This window comes from Ictalurus punctatus, chromosome 18 (genome assembly GCF_001660625.3).
Source record: "Ictalurus punctatus breed USDA103 chromosome 18, Coco_2.0, whole genome shotgun sequence".
Classification (NCBI taxonomy): domain Eukaryota; kingdom Metazoa; phylum Chordata; class Actinopteri; order Siluriformes; family Ictaluridae; genus Ictalurus; species Ictalurus punctatus.
Window position 1 is genome coordinate 19200328 of NC_030433.2, and position 25064 is coordinate 19225391.

Here is a 25064-nt window from a genome sequence, read left to right on the forward strand (position 1 = left end):
AGATGACAGTATTGGGACGAGGCCGTGGTGCGTTCACTTTCCCTCACGGTACGTTGAGGTTTAACAGCGGGGACTTGGTGGGCTGAGCGGGGGATGCTGCTGCTGCTTTCCTCTCATCCTCTCTTGCTGCACGTCAAAGCGACTATCATATGCAAGGACGGTTATTTGCTTGCGAAGGCTCTAAGAAGACATTTTTGACCGTACAGGGTAAGAACTAACGTGTCAGTATCCGATTACTAGCGATTATTTCCCCCTAAAATGACCATCCTCCCCCACGTTAGCTAAACGAGGCGGATTTTCCTCAACATCTGTTTCATAAGACACCCAATAGCTAGTCTTTATAGCGAAAACAAGGCTGGTATTAAAAAAAAAATCTGGGTAAACATTAACAGTATTATCCGGATATGTAGTTAATGTGGTTTGAATATGTATTTTCGTTCTCTGAGTGTCGGCGTAGTTATTTTTCGGTTTCATCCAACGACAGCTATATACACTCTTTTATGAGGATGTTAGCTAGTCAGCTAACGTTTCCTACTTCCTTAAATCCTGAACTGTCTTTATAATATGTGGTCATTAATTGCTCATTCTGGTGTTAACTGACTAATAAGAGTGTTCGGTGATTTCATTTGTTTTCTTCAAAAGTCTCCTCTTATGTTAAATGTAAGTTTATCCAGATGTCGGCGAGCAAGGCTGGGGGCGTTGTGCTGCGTTACCTAAACACAAACACAGGGAAATGTCATGTCGGTTAACCAGCTGCTTCAACTTAAAGGCAGCTCTTAATTGGACATTAATTAGGGCTGTTCGCCTTTAGGCGTCAGGATCACATGTGTGAACGACGTCTTAATGTGTGAAGGCAAATCATAGAGAACGTAATTGAATCTGGTTTAAATGGCATGATGGTATATGTGCATGTGATTTGTGTATCTGAAGTGATGGAGTTTGTCTAGAGATGATTCATAAGCTGTGTCTCAAATCATACACTTGTGCAGTAGATGATGATGTGTGTGTGTGTGTGTGTGTGTCCGTCCGTCCGTAGCTCTGGTTTGTTTTTGTTTGCACTGAGGAATAACTAAAAAGTAAACTGACCAGATGTCTATATGGTATATATGGGATACGTATACAGTATGTAGAGGATCCTGTATGTTTAGGAAAAACTTTGTCAGCTCAAACCAGTCTGGCCTTTCTCCCCTGACCTCTCTCATCAACAAGGAATGTCCGCCTGCTCGCTGAATGTTTTTGTTTTTTTGAACCATTCTGTGTAAACCGTAGAGTCTGTTTTGTGTGTGTGTGTGTGTGTGTGTGTGTGTGTGAAAATCCCAGGAGATCAGCAGTCTTTTAGACCTGCGTCTGCATAATTTTATGTATTGTGCTGCTTCCGTGTGATTGGCTGATTGTAAAGATGCATGAAGGAACGTGTGTGTTGGTGTTCCTAATAAAATTGTTCAGTGGGTGTATATAAACCCTATATACATTATATATATGGTATGAGTAGAATATGTATGGGGCATGTACACCGATCAGCCATAACAATAAAACCACCTGCGTAATATTGTGTAAGTCCCTCTTGTGTCACCAAAACAGCTCTGACCCATCAAAACATGGACTCCACAAGACCTCTAAAGGTGTGATGTGGTATCTGGTACCAAGACGTTAGCAGCAGAACCTTTAGGTCCTGTAAGTTGCGAGGTGGACCCTCCGTGGATCGGACTTGTTTGTCCAGCACATCCCACGGATGCTCGATCGGATTGAGATCTGAGGAATCTGGAGGCCACGTCAACACCTTGTCATGTTTCTCAGACCATTCCTGAACATTTTTTGCAGTGTGGCAGGGCGCATTATCCTGCTGAAAGAGACCACTGTCATTAGGGAATATCGCTGCTATGAAGGGGTGTTCTTGGTCACCCACAATGTTCAGGTAGGTGATACGTGTTAAAGTAATATCCATATGAATGCCAGGACCCAAGTTTTCCCAGCAGAACATTATCCAGAGCATCACACTGCCCCTGCCGGCATGCCTCCTGACCATAGTGCATCCTGGTGCCATCTCTTCCCCAGGTAAGCGACGCACACACACCTGGCTGTCCACACAATGTGAAAGAAAACATGACTTATTGGACCAGGTGACCTTCTTCTATTGCTCCATGTCCAGTTCTGATGTGCCCATGGTAGGTGCTTTCGGCGATGGACAGGGCTCAGCATGTGCACTTTGACCGGTCTGCAGCCACGCAGCCCCATACTCAGCAAGCTGGGATACACTGTGTCCTGACACATTTCTATCATAGTCAGCATTAACTTTTTCAGCAATTTGTGCTACAGTAGCTCTTCTGTGAGATCAGAACAGACGGGCTAGCCTTCACTCTCCACGCACATCACTGAGCCTTGTATGCCCATGACCCTGTCGCCGGTTCACCGGTTGTCCTTCCTTGGACCTCTTTTAGTAGGTACTAACCACTGCATACCAGGAACACCCCATAAGACCTGCCGTTTTGGAGATGCTCAGACCCAGTCGCCTAGCCATCACAATTTAACCCTTGTCATAGTCACTCAGATCCTTACACGTGTCCATTTTTCCTGCTTCCAACACATCAACTTTGAGAATTGACTGTTCACTTGCTGCCTAATATATCCCACCCCTTGACAGGTGCCACTGTAACGAGATAATCAATGTTATTCACTTCACCTGTCAGTGGTCTTAATGTTATGGCTAATTGGTGTATATGGTATGTGTAGGATATGTATATGGGGTATGTGTAGTATATGGGGTATGTTAGGATATGTATATGGGGTATGTGTAGTATATGGGGTATGTTAGGATATGTATATGGGGTATGTATAGGATATGTATGTGTAGGATATGGGGTATGTTAGGATATGTATATGGGGTATGTATAGGATATGTATATGGTATGTGTAGGATATGTATATGGGGTATGTGTAGGATATGTACATGGGGTATGTGTAGTATATGGGGTATGTTAGGATATGTATATGGGGTATGTGTAGGATATGTATATGGGGTATGTGTAGGATATGTATATGGTATGTGTAGGATATGGGGTATGTTAGGATATGTATATGGGGTATGTTAGGATATGTATATGGGGTATGTGTAGGATATGTATATGGGGTATGTGAGGATATGTATATGGGGTATGTGTAGGATATGTATATGGTATGTGAGGATATGTATATGGGGTATGTGTAGGATATGTATATGGGGTATGTGTAGGATATGTATATGGGGTATGTGTAGGATATGTACATGGGGTATGTGAGGATATGTATATGGGGTATGTTAGGATATGTATATGGTATGTGTAGGATATGGGGTATGTTAGGATATGTATATGGGGTATGTGTAGGATATGTACATGGGGTATGTGAGGATATGTATATGGGGTATGTGTAGGATATGTACATGGGGTATGTGAGGATATGTATATGGGGTATGTTAGGATATGTATATGGTATGTGTAGGATATGGGGTATGTTAGGATATGTATATGGGGTATGTGTAGGATATGTACATGGGGTATGTGAGGATATGTATATGGGGTATGTGTAGTATATGGGGTATGTTAGGATATGTATATGGGGTATGTTAGGATATGTATATGGGGTATGTGTAGGATATGTATATGGTATGTGTAGGATATGTACATGGGGTATGTTAGGATATGTATATGGGGTATGTGTAGGATATGTACATGGGGTATGTGAGGATATGTATATGGGGTATGTGTAGGATATGTATATGGTATGTGAGGATATGTATATGGGGTATGTGTAGGATATGTATATGGGGTATGTGTAGGATATGTACATGGGGTATGTTAGGATATGTATATGGGGTATGTGTAGGATATGTACATGGGGTATGTGAGGATATGTATATGGGGTATGTGTAGGATATGTATATGGTATGTGAGGATATGTATATGGGGTATGTGTAGGATATGTATATGGGGTATGTGTAGGATATGTACATGGGGTATGTTAGGATATGTATATGGGGTATGTGTAGGATATGTACATGGGGTATGTGAGGATATGTATATGGGGTATGTGTAGGATATGTATATGGTATGTGAGGATATGTATATGGGGTATGTGTAGGATATGTATATGGGGTATGTGTAGGATATGTATATGGGGTATGTGTAGGATATGTATATGGGGTATGTGTAGGATATGTACATGGGGTATGTGAGGATATGTATATGGGGTATGTTAGGATATGTATATGGTATGTGTAGGATATGGGGTATGTTAGGATATGTATATGGGGTATGTTAGGATATGTATATGGGGTATGTGTAGGATATGTATATGGGGTATGTGAGGATATGTATATGGGGTATGTGTAGTATATGGGGTATGTTAGGATATGTATATGGGGTATGTGTAGGATATGTATATGGTATGTGTAGGATATGGGGTATGTTAGGATATGTATATGGGGTATGTGTAGGATATGTATATGGGGTATGTGTAGGATATGTATATGGGGTATGTGTAGGATATGTACATGGGGTATGTGAGGATATGTATATGGGGTATGTGTAGGATATGTATATGGTATGTGAGGATATGTATATGGGGTATGTGTAGGATATGTATATGGGGTATGTGTAGGATATGTATATGGTATGTGTAGGATATGTATAGGATGTGCATAGTGTTGTAATCTAGCAGAGATAAATGTAGGTCATGCAGCAAGGCGAAACTGCCTTCAGATTAAAATAACTCCGCAAACCAGAGCTCCTGCGGTTCTGCAACATCTCAGTCAGATCTCTGCATTTCTACACAGTGTTCTCCTCATTCTCATCACGATAGTTCGTCCTGTGCTTTGGGATCACGACAACCCCTGTGCTTTGGGAACTGTTTGCATCAAAATCTCTCCGGAACTGTTCAAAGCAAAATATAACACCTTTGAAAACCATGGATGTGTTTTACTTGGAATCTGACTCAATATATTGTGTGATTTATTCTCAGTAAAAAAAAATATGTTTTGGACACACCATCTGTCCCCAGCATGCAGTAGGGCTGACGAAGCTGTGAGTGATGAAAATTGAACCTTTGTTTTGGTAGAAACATAAGGTGAGGAACACTATAGGTGAGCGTTGTGAGGCCTGGTCTCTGGCTGCCTCACCTCACTGTCTTTCTCAGGATTGTCAGCAATCTTCTCCTTTCTTATTTCTCTTTTTCAACTCATCTGTGGTTTAAAATAAACCACAATAGGTTCAGTTTCACCAAAGGAACTTTTTTTAAGGAACTCAAGGACATCTGAGGTTCTAATGTGCAAAAAGAAAAAACACCCACCGATTTCTGCAGTAAAAGCACAATAATTGCATCCCAGCAGTTGTCTTCTTTCATTATAAAACAGCAGATGAACCAATCATCATTTGCGCAGGTGTTTTGAACTCACGCATATCAACTGACAGTCTGTGGAAGCCCCCATCCCCCATTTCACACTAGTAATTTTTGGCTGGTGATCACGGTGCTTGAAAGATGCACTGATGCAGTGCAATTTTCTTACAATAAAATGAGAATGTATTCGTATGAGTTCATCGAAAATGAATAAAATGGTCAATTGTTAATGTTAAATCTAACACTTCACCAATAACGTTAATGGTAATGATAACTGCACAGTGATTAAAAGTGCTGTTTGCTTTGCTCTTCTACATCGGTCTGCACTCAGACGTGTTAATAGTTAAGGCGTTATTCTCCTTTGGGTTTGTCAGGGTTTGCTGTATTATAAGCAATAATATATGTTTTTCTATTCTGGTGGTTCTATTTATTTTATTTCATTTTATTTTAATTTATTAGCCCTGAACAAATAGGATGAATTCCGCTTTAAAATAATTTTTTTTTTTATACATATACACTGCAGCAGTTTGATTATTGACAAGTTTTTTGGTTTTGTTGAACGACAGCGCACACGTTCTCAAAAAAACTGGAAAGTGGGCCTCATGGGGGAAAAAAGTTTGATTCCGTCTGTTCTAAAGCAAGCCTGTTTTCAACCCACAGGATTATTGACAGCCGGTGTACATAAAACACCGACCGTTTGGGTTGCCAAGTCATTTAGCTCTTCATTGCCATATGCCGTTGTTTACATCTTTTCCTACTTTCCTGCTCTGATACAACAACAATACGCATGCCAGCAGTCATCTTTAACTGAAGATCATATGATTTGGCCCAGTGTTTTAACCGGTCAGTTCTAACACACCTGACACAAATTAAGCTATTAAACTACACAACACTCTTGGAGAATGACATTTTAACACTTGGTATTCAAGCTGTCATAAAGCAGTATGTGTTCGTTTAGAATCGGCCATCTATAAATTAAAGACTGAACTAACAAATCATAGGGTCGTTGTATTTAAGAGCATGACATGGTGTACTGTCAAGAAAATAATCCACGACAAGGTAGTGCGATGAATGTGGGTTATTATTACCACCCTGGAGGTTATTATTTTCTGAACAGCACGTCCACAAGTCCATAGTTTATGCTTTTTATCCGTATATAGTTACATTTAATGTTGTGGAAAATCCACAAAACAAGTTCAAGTTCATTTTATCACGTATCATATAGCAGTTCTAAACATTTCCTTATAGAGCGTCAAACTTTGCCATATCAACAATAGAGTGCTGCAAGGATGATTATATTTTTCTAGGCCAAAAGTTAGCATCACCCTGGTTCCCTGATGATTTTTCCATTGGCTTTTGGATTATTGCAGAAAATACGCTCTGTGACCAACAAAAGTTTATGATTCTTGCATGTATTGTTCAGCAAGATGATCTTAACAAATTGCACACAACTTTTATACATTTTGAGGCCTAAATACAATCGGCAGAACTGAAAAGAAAAAGTTCACCACCACTAAACTTCCGACAACTCATCAATTTCTTGCCACGAGCCCAGAGTCTCTGCTGGGCAACTTCAGTCAGGAAAGGATAAAACAAGCAACTTCTATCCCATGGCTTAGGGTTGCATCCCAGGCACTGCAAAAATACCATTGCCTAGCTATAGAAGAACTTGGAAAAAAAAATATATATTAATGGATTATTCTAGAATTTATAGCACAACAATTTAAAAATATACAACAATTAGAAAATACTATAAATTGCTAAATCTGCAAGTTGGAATGTTTGAGTTGGAATAGTTTGCAAGAGCGCGAGTATAAACACAACAAGGCTGTAGTAGATGAGTTTTCCTGTTCGGCGTGATGTTTAACGTCTCCGATAACCTCTATAGTCCCATGTAGCCACTTGCTAGCAACCGCCTTTTTCAAGACAGGTAAAAAAATTAAATAAAATCTTTAAAATCTCATGAGTACTGAATAGAATAGAATGCTGATGCATTCTATGTCTGAGAATAAAATGTGAAAAGATCTTGAGCTTGTGTTAACCACAGACCTTATTTCAGGGATTTAATCAAAAACCCTTAAAAAAAAAAAAATCCTTGAATTCGGGACGATGGAACCGGAAGTGCAAAAAATGCTAACTCGTTTCCGGGTTTTAAGACTCGTTCCCGCAGCACTCTGTTATACATTTGTCTTTGTTAAATATTAGCAACATTTTTGCACATTATTACTACACTTAGATCGTGTGAGCTTCCGCTATACAAGTCCCTGTGAATGAGGTGTTACTATGGAAACAATAAATTATTAGAACGAGTGCATTAATATAAACCTGTGATTTTCCACTGGACTACTGTCAGAGATGCTGTAATAGGAAATTAACCAATAAAATCTGACCAATTAGGCTTAGAATTCAACGGCGTTGGGGGATAAAGAAACGGAATGAATGAAAGAAGGAATGAATGAATGACTAATTCAGCCTGTGTGCAGCCTCTCCACAGTGATTTCTTGACTTCGATGATGCTAACCTTGGTTTAGCTAATCGTTAATATCTTTTGGTAGTGAATAGCAAATATAAATGTAATGCGATGCATTGCATCGTTATTTTAAAACTATTTGAAAACAGTGGTAAAAGAGATGATTTGGAGTAACAGAATAGGAGCGATGGGAAGGCAGAAGGATGACCGTATCTCTGTGGAAGAGAAATGAGGCTGCATGGAGGAGGAGGTGGTCCTGCCCACACACGCTCTCCTTCCTGAACCCTCCAGAGTGATGAATGTCTCTTATTGTACCTGATTTTATTCCACACCACTCCCACACACACACACACTGAATATCTCCATCTTTCACACCAACAGAGAACCTGCCTGCCAAAAGGATGAGGCTGAAAGCAGCTAAATCGAGCAGAACAAACCGAGATAGAACACTTCACATATTAACGCTGTTGTAATGGGTTTTTACAAAGTAAAAATTGTGTTCAAATCAGGCCATGTAAATGGTCCTGAAACTGTTTCTACCTCGACGCTGTTACTTGTGGCACGTCTCTGATTTTTTATTTTTTTTCTCAGTACCGAGCTAAATCTTAGCAAGATTTGCTGCAATAGCTCTCAAATATACAAATATATCACAACAGGTTCAATTCTTCCTTCTTCCTAAACATTCCTTTGGGACTCTGGTCCATGATGACACGATTGCATCACGTAATTGCTTCATATTTGTCAGCTATATATTCATACCATGAATCTGTTCTACCACATGCTGTATTGGATTCAGTTCTGGTCACTGGAGAGGCCAGTGTAGAACACCGAACTAATTATCATGTTCATGGAAGCAGTTTGTGACAGTTTTCGTTTTGTGACATGGTGCATTATCATGCTGGAAGTATCCATTATAAGATGGGTTGATAAATTATAGTCATAAAGGGATGCATGTGGTCAGCGACAAAACCCAGACAGGTTGCAGTATTCAAACACAAGCTCGTCTCGTACTAAGGAGCCCCGTGTGTTGCAAGAAAACATTCCTCGTGTTATTCCACTACCACCACACAGGGGAGGTTGGTTTCATGGATTAATGCTGTTGGCACCAAATTCCCACCCGACAATCTTCATGTTTCAGCAGAACTTGAGATTGATCAGACCAAGTAGTGGTTTTTCCCCCATTGGATGTTGTATGTTTTTTGCACCATTTTGTGAAAAGCCTGTTGTGTGTGAAAATCCCAGGAGATCAGCAGTATCTAAAATACTAAAACCAGCCCATCTGGCAACAACAACCATGCCATAGACAAGGCACTGAAATCACCCTGAGTTTAAGCAAATTTAAGTACGGTATATGGAGACTCACCAATGCAAACCTTGCTTGATAACATTATCAGGTTTAAACGGCCTTTATTTAAATTTCACCCAAAGATTTTGTGAGAATTTTGTAAAAACACAGTGGTTTCATCTCAGTGGCATTCATTTCAGATTAAATATGGGGAAAAAAGAAAGCAAGCCAACACAAATTCAGAAATGAAGACAAATAAAACTTGTTAGACAAAACAAAAGGCTGCTATATAAAAGGAGGATGCACTGCTACAGCTTAGCTGGTGTATAAATTGGTTCTGTTCATCATAGCATGTCCTTTTAATACTCCAGAACACTTAAGTGAATGATAAATGACTGAGCTGGTATGTCTCAGTTTGCGGTGTACCATAGACTCCCTAGTGTGCTGCGTACCTTCATTGGGCATCACAAATGTTTTAAAGAGTTTTCTTATGACATATGGCCTCCTGGTTTTCCACTGGCTCATGGAAATGACAGCGCCCGACAGACACGAGACACTTAAAACATGCATGGGTTAGGGTTAGTGCTTAGTGTCCATGATCACTTGGGTACAGTGTAGATCTGTTTTTCTTCATTCTAATGTCAAACCGTTTCTTTTCACCTGACTTCATTCATACCTAATTCACTTTTCTGTCATTTGTTTCTAAGTTTAGCCTTTTCAGTTGCTGTTATACTTCTAAATAATATTGTTTACTTTGAACTAAATTGCTATTTTATAGACATGAGTCAAATTAACATCCACTTCTGGGATGCAGACACATCGCGCTTTACAGGTGATTAGCATTCGTCAACATATGCTCGTGGGTTTGAAGAAAATCAGTGTTACTGCCACTTTTGTAAGTCTGGCAGAAGTTTTGAGTTTGTTTGTCCTACAAAAACACTTACGTACAGCTTTACTGAAAATATTGAAAAATGAGGCCCAGTCATTTATTTTAGATCAGCAACCTGACTTCAGGTCACTCCTGGAACAAAATGTTTATCCTGTCCTATTTTGTAAATGTGGAACAAAGTCTCTATAGCAGGCAGGCGTTCTAGTTCATGAGGAGCAGATGCGGCACGTATGGTACGTTCTGTAACTCGTTACTCTTTTTTTGGTTCTTTGCTCGTTACAGAAAGTCTTGCTGTTTTCCGGATGGAGGGGAGGTTTGGAGGCTTTCAGGAAGGACACCATGTTTCCCTGTGTCTCCTCATGGCCTTCTGCTGAAGCGACCGCCCCTCTCGACTATGCCCCATCCACTCCTGCAGCCCAGACACCTGATCAAACGCTTCCGGACCTGCTGCGCGGGTGTGCCACACTCTCAGCCCCTCCCCTGAGCCCTTGTACCATTGAAATGGAGTCCCTTATTGTGGTGACAGAGTATGAGCCTAGTGGGGACAGGATGGGCGACGTTGAGGAGGAGGATCCAGAGGAAATGGATAGCTCAGAGACGCCTGAGCCAGCCTCAGCTCCACCTCCACCCTTCCATGCTCCATCCTGTGACCTTTTATCACATACAGCCAGCCGACCTGAGGCTCTCTTCCCAGTTGCGCAGGAACACCGTGGCAGGCTGAACCTCTCAGACAGGAAGCTGTCACTGCAGGAGCGCTCACATACCCTTTCCTCACCCTGCGGCTCACCCGGCCTCAACGGGCGCTACATCTACCCCTCGCTGCCCTACTCGCCCATCACCTCGCCCCACTCGTCCCCTCGCTTGCCTCGTCGACCCACTGTCGAGTCGCACAGAGTTTCCATCACTGACCTGCAGGTAAGTGCACGGCCTCATATCTTAACTTTCCAGTTGCATTTCGGGGGTGGGAATAAGACGTTCCCACTGCTATGATTGGTCAATTTCAACTACTGCCCTTTTTTTGTCTGGAAACCAAAAAAATGTTTTAATCCATCAAAGGCCTAATAATGACTTTGAAATGTATTTCAATCAGGAAGAGAGAGAGAGAGAGAGAGAGAGAGAGAGAGAGAGAGAGACATAGACATAATGTTAAACCAGCATTTAAACTTATTAAGCATATGATTGTTATATGGAATATTTTAAATCAAAGTATAATCCAATCATGTATAATCAGTGTCTAAGATATAAGAGAGTATCCGTGTATATTAATCAAAGAAACCAGGACAAGCTGACATGATTCTAGCTTGTGGGAAATCTCTGAGCACACAGTTCTCACTCTTAATTGTATCTTTTTCTTCCCAGCACTCATTATCTGCTATTTCTCAGCGTGTGCTCGTCTTCTGTAGCCTGCACCTGTTAGCCTTGGACTGGACAATTTTCTCACCAGCTTGGTGTCTGTAACTTCTAAGAGTGTATTGTTAAGACTTGTATGAAGATACGGTCTAAAAATAATATTAATAAGCTGACTGGGCTCGCGCCACAGTTATAGATAAGGCAAGAAAATGATGAAATAATTGTAGCAGATGTGATTAGAAGCAAACGTCGATAAACCCCACTCAACAAGGTCGTTGTTTTAACATGGTGTATATATACACATGAGCTATAATTGCGCCGAGGATCTTATTACTGTGGTAGTAAATGTCTAATCTCTTTTTGCCATCAAAAACCTCGAGATTCAGAAGTTTTTATTTTTGCTGAAGAAGATTCCATTACACTACTTCTGCACAAGTGCGTGTGTGTGTGTGTGCATGCGTGCGTGTGCGTACGTGTGCGTGCGTGTGTAAGAAATAGGTCTGTGCCAGCACAATAATTTTTGTGACCTAAATAAAGGGTGCTTTATTTACACACACACACACACACACACACACACACACACACACACACACACACACACACACACACACAGAGACTGGCTAATAAATTTTCTCTTTTATTCCACAAGGACTGCGTGCAGCTGAACCAGTACAAGCTGAAAGACGAGATCGGAAAGGTAATTGAATTATTATTGGATTATTAATCTATAAACAGTTTCCTGCCTCCCATGTGATGGAATGTGATTTGTTTTGGTTTTTTTTTCCTTTTCATTCTGTGAGATATCATTTTTACATTTACCACAGAACTACCACCAACTCCTGACCTACATTAAAGATACCCCCTAGTGGTAAAGAAGTGTAATGACCGGTTTATATAATGAGCGATGGAAAACTTAAGGGATTTAAAGGAGCAATAGTCGAGTTCTTTTTTTTTCATTTTACAAAACTCACAAATTATGAGGCAGAAAAAAAATTATTTTAAAAAACTGCAGAAGCACTTTACTCTGGACCGGAATTGTTTGGATGGGCCTTGTGTCAGTCATTTTATAGACATTCCTCTATGCCCCTTCACTGCGCCCTCATCTTATTGGGGACACTGAGAGCATCACATCTTTCTGATTTTGAACTCGTTTACTTGAAATTCGTTTAGAGAATCTCCAAGACTTTCTCCAAAAATGTTGGTAACTACAATCTTCATATAAGAATAACAGACTCAGCAAAACACAAGAAAAAGGAATAACCGTTAACAGGAATTAGCCTCGATGAAAATATTGACCGAATTTTATGACCGCTGTAACACATTTTGTGAAATATTGATGAGCCAGGGAGCTTGGGCGCTTCTGAGGCCTTTAGCAGAAAATTGTTGATCATGTATAGCTGTTTGGGTTTCATTTAGTGTATGGACAGAAGCCTCGCTCTGCACCAGAAGAGCAATACAGAATGTGTTGGATTTATTGTTCATTTTGTATCACTGTGCATTTACTGAACAGAAATTATCAAGTGCATCCTCGCAGCTCTTCTGGAGAGATTTTGAGTTGGTTTAGAACGTGGTTTAGAACGTGACTTAAAACGTGATTTAAAATATGATTTAGAACGTGGTTTACAATGTGCTTTAAAATGGGATTTAGAACGTAATTTAGAACATGATTTAAAATGTGATTTTAGAATGTGATTTAGAACGTGATTCAAAATTTGATTTTAGAATGTGATTTAAAATGTGACTTAGAACGTGACTTAGAATGTGATTTTTAAAAATGTGTAGAATGTGATTTAGAACATTGTTTAAAATGTGATTTAGAATGTGATTTAAAATTTTGATTTTAGAATGTGATTTAGAACATGATAGAATGTGATTTAGAACGTGATTTAGAATGTGATTTTTAACGTGATTTAGAATGTGATTTAAAATTTGATTTTAGAACGTGAATTTAAAATATGATTTAAAATTTGATTTCGACCGTGATTTAGGACGTGGTTTAAAATGTGATCTTAGAACGTGATTTAGAATGTGGTTTAAAACATGATTTAGAACGTGATTCAAAATTTGATTTTAGAACGTGATTTAGAATGTGTTTTAAAATGTGATTTAGAATGTGATTTAGAACGTGGTTTAAAATGTGATTTAAAATTTGATTTTAGAACATGATTTAGAATGTGATTTAGAACGTGATTTAGAATGTGGTTTAAAAAAAATAAAAACGTGATTTAGAATGTGATTTAAAAATATTATTTAGAATGGGATTTAGAATGGGATTTAGAACGTGGTTCAAAAGGGGATTTTAGAACGTGATTTAGAATGTGATTTAGAACGTGGTTTAAAAAAAAATAAAAAACGTGATTTAGAATGTGATTTAAAAATTTTATTTAGAATGGGATTTAGAATGGGATTTAGAACGTGGTTCAAAAGGGGATTTTAGAACGTGATTTAGAATGTGATTTAGAACGTGGTTTAAAAAAAAATAAAAAACGTGATTTAGAATGTGATTTAAAGTTTGATTTAGAACGTGATTTAGAACGTGGTTAAAAAAAAATTGTGATTTTAGAACGTGACTTAAAATGTGATTTAGAATGCAACTTAAACGGGTTGCAGGAAGTCAACAATATTTTTGCTGCAAACACTATTTTTTGAGTTCAATAAATAAATCACCAAGCAGGTTTTCATTTATTACACTTCTGTGATCCTGAGAGGAGTACGCCTGTGTGTGTGTGTGTGTGTGTGTGTGAGAGAGAGAGAGAGAGAGAGAGAGAGAGAGCAGGGATGGAGATTCCTGCTGTCTCTTTATCTCTGTGTCTGAGCTCTGGAGCTCCTGCTGGACCCCCAATCTGCTCCACCAACTGGACCTGCTGTGTGTGTGTGTGTGTGTGTGTGTGTGTGTGTGTGTGTGTGTGTGTGTGTGTGTTTTTTGCTGGTCTCCTTATTCACTAGGCTTTTTTCTTTCCTTTAATAATATACATATAATTAATTTTCCTTTTTCTATAACATTGTGCCTCGTCATGTTTAATTCTTTTTTTTTCTTTTTCTTTTTTTTTTTTAGAGCTTTATGAGGCATTAAAAGTGTATGAAATACTTCTGAGCATTCTGATTCTGTGAGGGAAAGATCTTTAATAATAAAAAAAAAGATTATTTGCTCTACGTTATTTGTTGAAGTACAATTGTTCTGCTCTCGGAATATTCCAGAAAAACAACAAACGTTAATATATTTCCTGACAATGTGTGATGTGTTTGCCGTCTCTCCTCTTTCTTTTGAAACAAGGGATCCTATGGAGTCGTCAAACTGGCCTACAATGAAGACGACAACACCTACTACGTGAGTCCTACACAAAAGTCCGCACGTTTCTGTCTCTTAAAGTCTCCTAACGTCTGTCTCGGCATGCCTCTGTTGAATATATCTGCCTCCACAAATTATAACTAGATCATTTATAATATTACAAAATGTAACACAATTTTTGTTCCTGGATCGTAAGTGTTATTTTCTAGTTCCTTATGACTGAAAAGTCTAGAAAATGGCTATCAGTTCCTTTTAGACATTGCTTTTGTGACCAGGACATTGGTATTTTGAAATGTATCTATTTTCACTTAAAAATGGGTGAATACATTTCAACATATGTTGATTTTTCAGTAATATTGCGGTACGGTATAAGCAATTAGGAAATAAAACTTACTGCCCAGGAACAACAACAACAACAAAAAAAGCTACATCGCGTTGTTAACTGAAAATGCACTTTTTTATAATACTGAGAAAATATGAACAGTTTAGTTGGTTTCACCATTTTGAAACAGGGGTGTGCAAACTTTTGCACTCAACTGTATGCATAACTATACATCCTGAATGACCAGGGTGGTGTTGTGTGCGCGTTCTGAGTCCCTGCTCTGATTGTCTTGTCTGTTTCCCCGTGTCCGTGTCCCCACAGGCGATGAAGGTCCTGTCCAAGAAGCGTCTGATGCGGCAGGCTGGTTTCCCACGTAAGTGTGTGCCATATGGCAGATGGGCTGCTCTGTGGGGTGGATGTTTAGGTGTGTGTGTGTGTGTGTGTGTGTTCACCTGCGCGGTGTGTATTTTGAAACTCAGATACACATTTCTGCTTGTACAGGAAGACCTCCTCCTCGAGGGGCCCGATCTGCTCCCGAGGGTCCACTTCAGCCCAAAGGCCCCCTGGAACGGGTGTACCAGGAGATCGCCATCCTCAAGAAGCTCGACCATCCTAATGTGGTCAAGCTGGTGGAGGTGTGTGAGTATGCAGGGGTGTGTTTTCTGTAGACCGCCAGAAGAGGGCATTATTGGGGTTCTGACGCTGCTGTGTATCCGTGCAGGTGCTGGATGACCCAAGTGAGGACCATCTGTACATGGGTAAGTGACGTGGGTTAGTAAACCTTACGTAGATTTTCAGTCATGTAACTGTGATGTCATAGTGTAAAGGTGTAAAAGATGTACACCAGGTGTAAAAGATGTGTGTTAAAAACACATTTGTGTGTGTGTGTGTGTGTGTGTGTGTGTGTGTGTGTGTGTGTGTAAAAACATCCCAGGCTGATTTACTGACAGGCGCTACACAGGATTTGCATTGGGATTACATGAATATGTAATTCGGGGTGTTTCTAATTTCAGTCAATGCAATGATAAATACTTTATCTCTTGCGATGTGATCTGTGACTTTAGGAACAGACATCACTTAATTAATACAGCTAAAGGGCAGGTAATAAATTTGCAGAAGTTCACATCAGTTAAAGCCAAAATTATGCCGTTTTCTATTTTTAAATAATCTGAAAGTTAGTCTAAATTATTCCTTACCCTTATTCCTTCACACTAGTACATGACATACGAACGTTGATCATTTTCTCTGTATTTGCTTCATTTCAGTGACAAGTGGCATTTCAGTTGAGATTTTCTCAGTTATATGCAAATTAGGTGTTACACTGTAAAATGACAAATCCAAATGATTGCCTCATGTGGTCCATTGTTTCTTCAACTCCCAGCTCACAATTTTAGACCCCACTTACTGTTAGATGTACAAAAATGGAAGAAAAAGTTATAACGGTGGTTTCTTCTTCGTGTCCTCTCGATAAAAGGACAGACCATGCCCACAAGCAACCCGAATGAGTAACATCTGAAAATTCGTATTAGATTTTCACTAAATGTTTAAACAAAAAAAACGTCTTCATTATGTTTACCTTATTAACAAGATCATATTTTGCCTGCTTCATTCTGCTTTACACAGAGATAATAAACTCCAATATTGATCTTGTTGTTTGTTTGTTTGTTTACAGTATTTGAGCTGGTCAAGCGAGGGTGAGCAGGATTTCAATATGTTTCAACGCACTTATTCAGTGTTCCTTGATACAGCTAAGTTATTACAACAGTTAAATTGGGGGTGATTCATTTTTTTTATTTAATAGATACTTCATTGGATTACCCACCTCATTTGTTTGGATGGAAAATTCATTCGGCCCTAATCTACAAAATACGTATTTACTCTATTACGGTTTAAAAGTGAACTTTAATACTTTTTAAGATGATTAGGCTGCAAATAAGCACTATGGTGAATACTGTGGTGAATCAAAGGAGACCCCCCACTGCATTTTTGATCTCACACAGAGCCCTCCACTAATATTGGTACCCTTGGTAAATATGAGCAAAGAAGGCTGTGAAAATTTGTCTTTATTGTTTAACCTTTTGATCTTTTGTTCAAATAATATTCACAAAAATACTCTGCTCTCATGGATATCAAACAATTGCAAACACAACACAGGTTTATAAAAAAAAAAAAAAAATGTCAACGGGAATATACCTTTCTCATATGAATTCATAGGGGTGCCAATAATTGTTGCAAGGCTATATATTTTTTGATAAACCTGTGTTTTGTTTGCAGTTGTTTGATATCCATGAAATGTTTTTTTTTTTTTTTTAAACAAAAGCTCAAAAGGTTAAACATTAAAGACAATTGTACAGAGCTTTCTTTGCTCATATTTATCAAGGGTGCCAATATTAATGGAGGGCACTGTATATTGTATAATTCAACAATAGCAGCTGACCCTTCTCACCAAGTTTGATTGACAGATAATGTTACTTTGAAATAAAATCAGAGTCAATAAAGTAAATAACATGCCCGTTAAATAACTGAGAAAATAAATGAGTTCATTTATTTTTGTTTACATTGATTCTCCATGAATTTTGTCTCACCTTTATGATGTTTCTTGGTGTATGTGTACAGCGCGGTGATGGAGGTCCCCACTGATAAACCCCTGAATGAGGAGCAGGCTCGCTTCTACTTCCAGGACCTGCTCAGAGGAATTGAGTACTGTGAGTTCAAGAGCCACCTCGACATGTGACTCAGATTCAGAGAGTTTGCTGTGGATAGAAATGACGATGTTCTCTCTACTTCCCTGCAGTACACTATCAGAAGATCATTCACCGTGATATTAAGCCATCTAACCTGTTGGTTGGCGAGGATGGACACATTAAAATCGCTGACTTTGGAGTCAGCAACCAGTTTGAGGGAGCCGACGCCCTGCTGACCAGCACGGTGGGAACGCCGGCATTCCTTGCTCCAGAGACGCTCTCCGAGACCCGCAAGAACTTCTCGGGCAAGGTCAGAGAGAGAACATCTGCTTGGCTCAGACAAGATAGTGCTATATATCATCCACAACATAGCGAACTATAATGATCCTGCCAAATTAAAATAAAATGTAGGAATTTAGCATTTTGAATCTTTAATGAGACCTTTTTTTCTGCTTTTCAAAATGAATTGCAATATTCAGTGTCAAAATGTTCAGTGCATCTTTAGTGATCACAAAACTCGCAATCAGGAATGATGGTGATGATGAACGTTAACATGTGTTTGTTTCCAGGCTCTGGATGTTTGGGCCATGGGGGTCACACTGTACTGCTTTGTCTTTGGCGTGGTGAGACTGATATCACTGCTCACACACACAGTGTTGTCACTGACACCCAAAGCAGTGCAATGTTGTGAATTGTATAGAGTCTGAGTGTGAGGTCTGATACAGTGTGTGTCCTGCAGTGTCCCTTCATGGACGAGCGCATACTGAGTCTTCACCAGAAGATCAAAACTCAGCCCGTGGAGCTTCCCGAGCAGTGAGTGACCATCATCTCTCTGTATTTTTCTTTTCTGTAACACTTTTAAAAGTATTACAAGTCATTGTTACTTGATAGAAACCAAATATTCAGTCATGTGAAAAAATAAGTACACACTATGGAAATTATTATTATTATTTTTTAAAAATACATATTTGGACAAGCAAACATTTGATCCTCTTTGAAGCACTGCTTGATACACTCTTATCAAATGACGCATAAAATTACTAACATTTTGTAGTAATTTTCACACTTTAAGTGAAAAAACAACAGTTCAGTCACATGGAAAAAGTAAGTACATCCCTACATTTATCACACCTTCAAATCCAGAAAAATTAGAATCAGGTGTTCAAGATTGGGAGCCAGTGATTAGGACCTGCTTAGGGAGTGCAGGTGTAACCGCTCTTATTTATACCCCTCTCATATCTAGTGTCTGGTGTTCCCTTTGTTATTGAGGTGTGTGGTGTCATCATCCCAAGATCTAAAGAGTTCTGTAAGGCCTTCAGAAAAAAGGTTGTGGATGCCTATGAGTCTGGCAAAAGATTTAAATAGATCTCCAAATTATTTGAAATACATCATTCCACTGTAAGGAAAATAAAAACGACCAGGGCTGACCATCCCATTTAAAATGTCCAGGACTGGCCATCCCAGCAAATTCAGCCCAAGAGCAGACCATCTGATACAAAAAAGAAGTCTCCAAGAACTCCAAAATTTCATCACAGGATCTGCTAGTAAGTCTTGCAACTGTTGGTGTCAAAGTGCATGCTTCTACAATCAGAAAGAGATTGCACACATTGGACCTGCATGGGAGGCGTGCCATGAAAAAGCCTTTACAAGACTAGAGTTTGCCTCATACCTCATTCAAACTGTGAAGCACGGTAGTGGAAATGTTATGGTTTGGGGTTGCTTCACTGCTTCAGGGAATGGAGAGCTTGCATTCATTGATTCAACTATGAATTCTCCATCATATCAAAGAGTGCTTGAAGATAATGTGAGGCCGTCTGTCCGAAAGTTAAATTGAACCGAAAGTGGACCTTCCAACAGGATAATGATCCTAAGCACACAAGCAAATCCACCTAGGAATGGCTCAAAAAGAAGAAATGGAGGTTTATGGAATGGCCTAGTCAAAGCCCGGATTTGAATCCCATTGAAATGTTGTGGGGGGGTGTGAAACGGGCAGAACATGCAAGAAAACCCTCGAACATCTTACAACTGAAAGAATATTGCATGGAAGAATGGTCAAAAATTCCAGCAAGCCTGGTGGACAATTATGCGAAATGCCTATTTTTCAATGTTTTGATTGTTCTATAATTTAGAGACTCTGCATGCAGATGCCTTTTTTCTCTCCATGCTGTATATGTTTTTTTCCTTCAGCCCATCCTCTGTTCTTGTATGTCCATCACAGTGCCGATGTGTCTGATGATTTGAAGGACCTCCTTTTAAAGATGCTGGATAAAAATCCTGAAAACAGAATAACCATACCACAGATCAAGGTCAGTCTCTATCAACCTTTGTGATGTTTCACAGCAATACCTTTTACCTGCTGCTTCTGAAATCCACAATGCTGCAATTAAAACCTAGACCTTTTCATTTTATTCATCCCTCTGTGACATACGCCTTCGTTTTTCAGAGGTTTCAGTTCTGGAAAACAGTGACACGTATTGTAGCAAGTGCTGGTACAAATACACACTAAATGTCTCATACTCATTGTTTGTTCAGCTGTTTAGCATTCTGTGTAGAGACAGAGTGGGCAGGGATATCTTAATGACACCCATTATAAAGTCAAGTGCGAGTTTGTGTCCCCTCATGCAAAGAGAGAGTGTAATCCAAAAATAATCCAAAAGTTTCAAGCAAAATGAGTCAAATGAAGGTTGATGGAGAAATCCTTCAACATGTCTGTACAGGTTCACCCTTGGGTGACACGGCATGGGGCGGAGCCTCTTCCTCCTGAGGATGACAACTGCTGCAGTCTGATTGAGGTGACAGAGGAGGAGGTGGAGAACTCAGTGAAACATATCCCCAGTCTGGCCACAGTGGTGAGAACACACACACACACGCACACACAAAATGATGCAGGTGCAGGTCAGGAGCTTCAGTTAATGTTCACGTTAAACATCAGGTTAAAATCCACCTGCTGGTATTGTTTGGCTTTTGGGAGATAGGAGGAAACCAGAGAAACCAGAGGAAACCCACACAGACACAGAACGATACCAAAGTTCAGGAGTGAATCTGGGATCCTGGAGCCGTGAGGCAGCAACACTACTTGCTGTTCCACCATAGCTCTGTACATTACTGCATGAAAGTGGGATTTTGTGTGTCAGTGAACTGGTGTTATGTGTAATATATGTAATAATATAAGTATTTCAGGACCCTGGTAAAATAAATGTTTAGGGAAACTGCTTTGTTAAAAATTTATTGTATGATGCAACCTTTAAATATTTTCGTATTTCGTCGTATTAAAAATGTATAGACTATGAAAAGGGATGTTTTTGACATTATGGGCTGGTTCTGTCACACAGACCTGACAACCCTGCTTTATAAGCTGGTGCACTATTGTTAGTTTAGCTCTAACATAAAATCTTAAACACCTTAGGTGTGTTAACATGAATGATCATTATCATGTGAATGATTTTTGGTTAAGTGAACAGTATGTATGATGATGTAGTATGTTATATGTGATCAATCTGTGTATGTGATCATGTGAATTCGTTTGCAGATCTTGGTGCGCACCATGCTGCGTAAGCGCTCGTTTGGGAATCCGTTCGACTGGAGCCGCAGGGAGGACCGCAGCCCCACTACACAGGGACACGGCCTAACGTAAGCCTTTCTCATCGTGTGCTGGAACAGAAATCAGACGCTCTGGTTTCTTCGACATTTCTACCATGGGATTCTTTGGGGTTCTCACATGATGCGTTCTGTGCTGCTTTTGAATTTATTCGGTCCAAAAATATTGCGATATTAAAATTTTCACCATATCGCCCACTCCTGCAAATAGATTGTGTTGTGTTTAAGTTCAGTGTGTAGATTGTGATTGTGGTGCTTCCCTCTCTCCTGCCCTCTAGAAAAGTGAGAGCAGGGAATTTACGATACTGCTACATTCACGGTAACCAAAGGTAAAGGACTGCTGGTTTGTCGGACACCTCCCTTCCCTCCCTCCCTCCCTCCCCTTGTCCTGATGTTGCTGAATGACAGGCTTCTGCTGTATGGAGTTGGAAAGCTGACAAAATGATCTGAATATGAATATTGCATTTTAATTACATACACATCACATTGAATACAATTGTATTTTTTCTGTTTTGTATTTAATACACCACGCTTTTTTTTTTTTAATCAAAGTTTTTCTTTGTTCTGAGCTTGCTAAAGGTAGGATTTTCCTATAAAAATATATCATTTGTAGCAAAAACATACCTTTTATTACATACGCCACAAAAAAAGATTTTTGTTTAATGTGAAGTGTATGCAATTAAGATCTATGAAATTCACATATAGATAATTTTCCAGATTCCAAGTTCCATGCAATTGTTGCTGAAGTTACATATGATCAGCCACGAGTCAGAAAACATGTCATATGACATCACTGCTAGACTGAGCGTTCACCTCTGTGCCTCAACATACAGCTTTACACAAGCAATATCACAGCTTCAACAGTAACTAAACAGATCACTGTTAGCTATCTTTGGAAGAAAAAAAAAACAATAAGAAAGCCGAGCAGCGATGTCATAATAACAAGTTTGCAAGGGGCCGATCGAATGTAACTTAATCTCCACTCTTTGTTGAGCCAGGTAGGCATGGGAATGAGCATGCACATGAAGCTTGACTCAGAATGGTCGTATGTAATGTCATGACTCATAAAGCATTTATAATGGTAGATTCCTCTTTATTCCCGCCCACTGAGATCATGTGACCTGCAGTAAACATTGTAAACCCCATCTAACAAATGCTATAAGGAGTTTAGTGTGTGTTTGCATTTTGCATGTTATATGTGTCATGGCAGATCAAAGGCTCGGGAATGACGGCAGAATGTTCTGTCCCAGATGAATGGAATTTGGATTGTAGTCCAGTGTAAACAGGAATGGCCACTACGTTGATAATAAACCACAATTTCATCTTTAAGCTGTGAAATAAAAACGAAACGTCTACAGCAGTTTGCATTGACATGAATGAGCGCATCAGGACAGAAGGCACCATTTTTTGATCCCAGTCATGACGTTTATATTTACGTTACATTTATGACATTTGGTAGACGCTCTTATGCAGAACAACTTACATTTATCTCTTTTTAAATATTTTTTTTATACAACTGAGCAGTTGAGGGTTAAGGGCCTTGCTCAAGGGCCCAGCAGTGATCTGTAGTCCAGCATTTTAAACACTGAGCTACCACTGCCCAGAAAATCCTCAGCTCCGAAGGCTGATGCTCAGGATCATGGAGCTCTGAGTTGAGATCATGGATGTAGTGTTTTTGTTGATGTTAGATTGTGATCTGTTCCAGTTATTGTTACACCGATGCATGTGCAGATTCAATGTAACAACAATGAAACTTCATGATGTCATGAACGTCTTGACTGGATTTGGTGAACGAGATACATCACTAGTACATCTTATGGTAGAACCGAATATTGAGACGAAAATTTGTTAACTGTAACGAAAATAAACCGCGAAAGCCAGATTATCTAAACTAGAGGAGCTAGCTATCAGGTCAAATTTAAAGTCCCAGGGAAGCAAATCCTGGAAGCCAAAGTGTGAATACTTGGTGAGTTTTTAATGTCTATATGATTTTCAGTACAATTTCACCTCTCTCAATGCAAAGTGGGCGGAACTAAGCTTGCTTAAGGCATTTATAAGCTCCACTTTCACCAATTAAATGGCTGATATCATTTATTCCCAACCTGTCCCCCCTCAGAGAACCTAGTGAGACAGAGGGCAGTCAATCAAGCATGCTCATTAGAATATTAAGCCACACCCACGTGTTCAGTCTGATCAGTGAGATCCAACTTTGTTACCATTATGACATTTTAAATGTTATGTTGTGTTTGTTGGGACTTCCTCTACCATTCCTCTAATCTGACAGATGAAGGCTTTTTTAGGCTTGTGGTGTGTATTTATTTGAACATGCACTGTGTGTGTGTGTGTGTGTGTGTGTGTGTGTGTGTGTGTGTGTGTGTTTCCTAGGAAACAAGAGAGTGGAGACGGTATACGCAGTGTGGACTTGCCCTTCGTAGGCGAGGATGAAGTGCTTTCCTGACGCCTCATGCCTGACTAAAAGGGCTTAGTGTCTCACGCCCCCGGGATGTGGATGATGGGGGATTTGGAATGGTTCCTGAGCGCCATCGTGCACCTAGGACACGAGGACAGCGGCGTGTGGGGCGTTTCCCCTACAACATGCATGCATTTGTACAGTTTTACAGCAGCATGCGCTGTGTGTGTGTGTCATCTCAGGACACACTCTTCCTTGCATTTGTGAGTGTGTGTTTTTTTCCTCTCCTGTCCAGTGCAGAGGCTGTGCTTGCACTTTTACTATATGGAGTGAGATCATGCTATTTCTTGAAGCACATGGTGGAGGTGGTTCGAACGTGATTGGCTGTTTATCAACAGAGGACATGCAAAAACAACAACAACAAAAAAAAACAACTACTCATAATTACTTGGTTAATAGCTTCCAGTTAAAGCTTAAAGCTACCACAGGAGGTTATTGCTAGCTAGCTGATTTAGCTCAGCTGCGCCTCCTGATGGTGGAAGTATAAAGCAGACTTTCATATCAGTCATTGTTGTTTACCAAATCAGCAAGTCGTGTAACCCGTTTAATAAAATCAGCATGTAGATTGTGCTCACAGTGAACGATCTCATTAGTGACTGAGGCATCCTCCATGTTTGTCGGATCAGGAACACTTTCAGGTATTTAAACCGCGTTTCAGGGCGTCAGTCGAAAGAAAGACAAAGTCACGTGAGAACACGGGTTGTGAAACAGCCCATGTCCAGATCTTCATTAGGGTTTGATATTACATACGCTTGGAATCGATTTACTTTCCTTTATCACAGAACTAGATTGTAAAAAAAAAAAAAAAAAAAAAAGGATAAGGTTCTCGTGCACCATTCTGCAAAAAACAAACAAACAAAAAAAACATTACTCATGACCTGCATTTGAACTGTCAAGCAATAGAGGTCACTGCTGTATCAGATAAAGTTTAGTTAAAGTAACGGTGTTCAATTATTATTATTATAATTTTTTTGAATGGCACGTTTTATTTGAAAGTTGAAATAGTCTATACAGTCTATAATAAGAGACTTCCACAGTTTGTAGACTAAAAACTCAGCTCCTGATTTTTTCCTCTGTCATTTTATCAAACTTGCTAATACTGTTAATACAGTCTCAAACTGCATGCATGACATGAACATACATATTGGCACCCTTTATGAGAATTATCTTATGTCTAGGACAACTGATGTTTTAATCTCAAAAATAGAGGGACACTATCATTTTTATATATATATATATATATATATATATATATATATATATATATATATATATATATATATATATATATATATATATATATATATATATATATATATATATATAATTAAAATAAAG

General features: G+C 39.4%; 1 protein-coding gene across 2 annotated transcripts; it reads left to right on the plus strand.

Moving 5' to 3' along the window:
• On the plus strand, window positions 1–24302 carry LOC108278718 (calcium/calmodulin-dependent protein kinase kinase 2). 2 transcript variants are annotated; one of them, XM_017492213.3, is made up of 17 exons: window positions 1–207; window positions 10297–10929; window positions 12014–12061; window positions 14639–14692; window positions 15297–15348; window positions 15477–15610; window positions 15697–15733; window positions 16648–16669; window positions 17592–17680; window positions 17770–17969; window positions 18229–18282; window positions 18399–18472; window positions 19878–19965; window positions 20377–20508; window positions 21189–21289; window positions 21535–21585; window positions 23642–24302. In XM_017492213.3, the coding sequence occupies exons 2-17, from the start codon at window positions 10354–10356 to the stop codon at window positions 23712–23714; spliced, it is 1785 nt and encodes a 594-aa protein (XP_017347702.1). In that variant the 5' UTR covers window positions 1–207; window positions 10297–10353; the 3' UTR covers window positions 23715–24302. The 2 variants fall into 2 exon arrangements, with proteins under 2 accessions (XP_017347702.1, XP_017347703.1); XM_017492214.3 differs by lacking the exon at window positions 21535–21585 and having other exon boundaries at window positions 3–207.
• The last annotated feature ends 762 nt before the right edge of the window (window positions 24303–25064 follow it).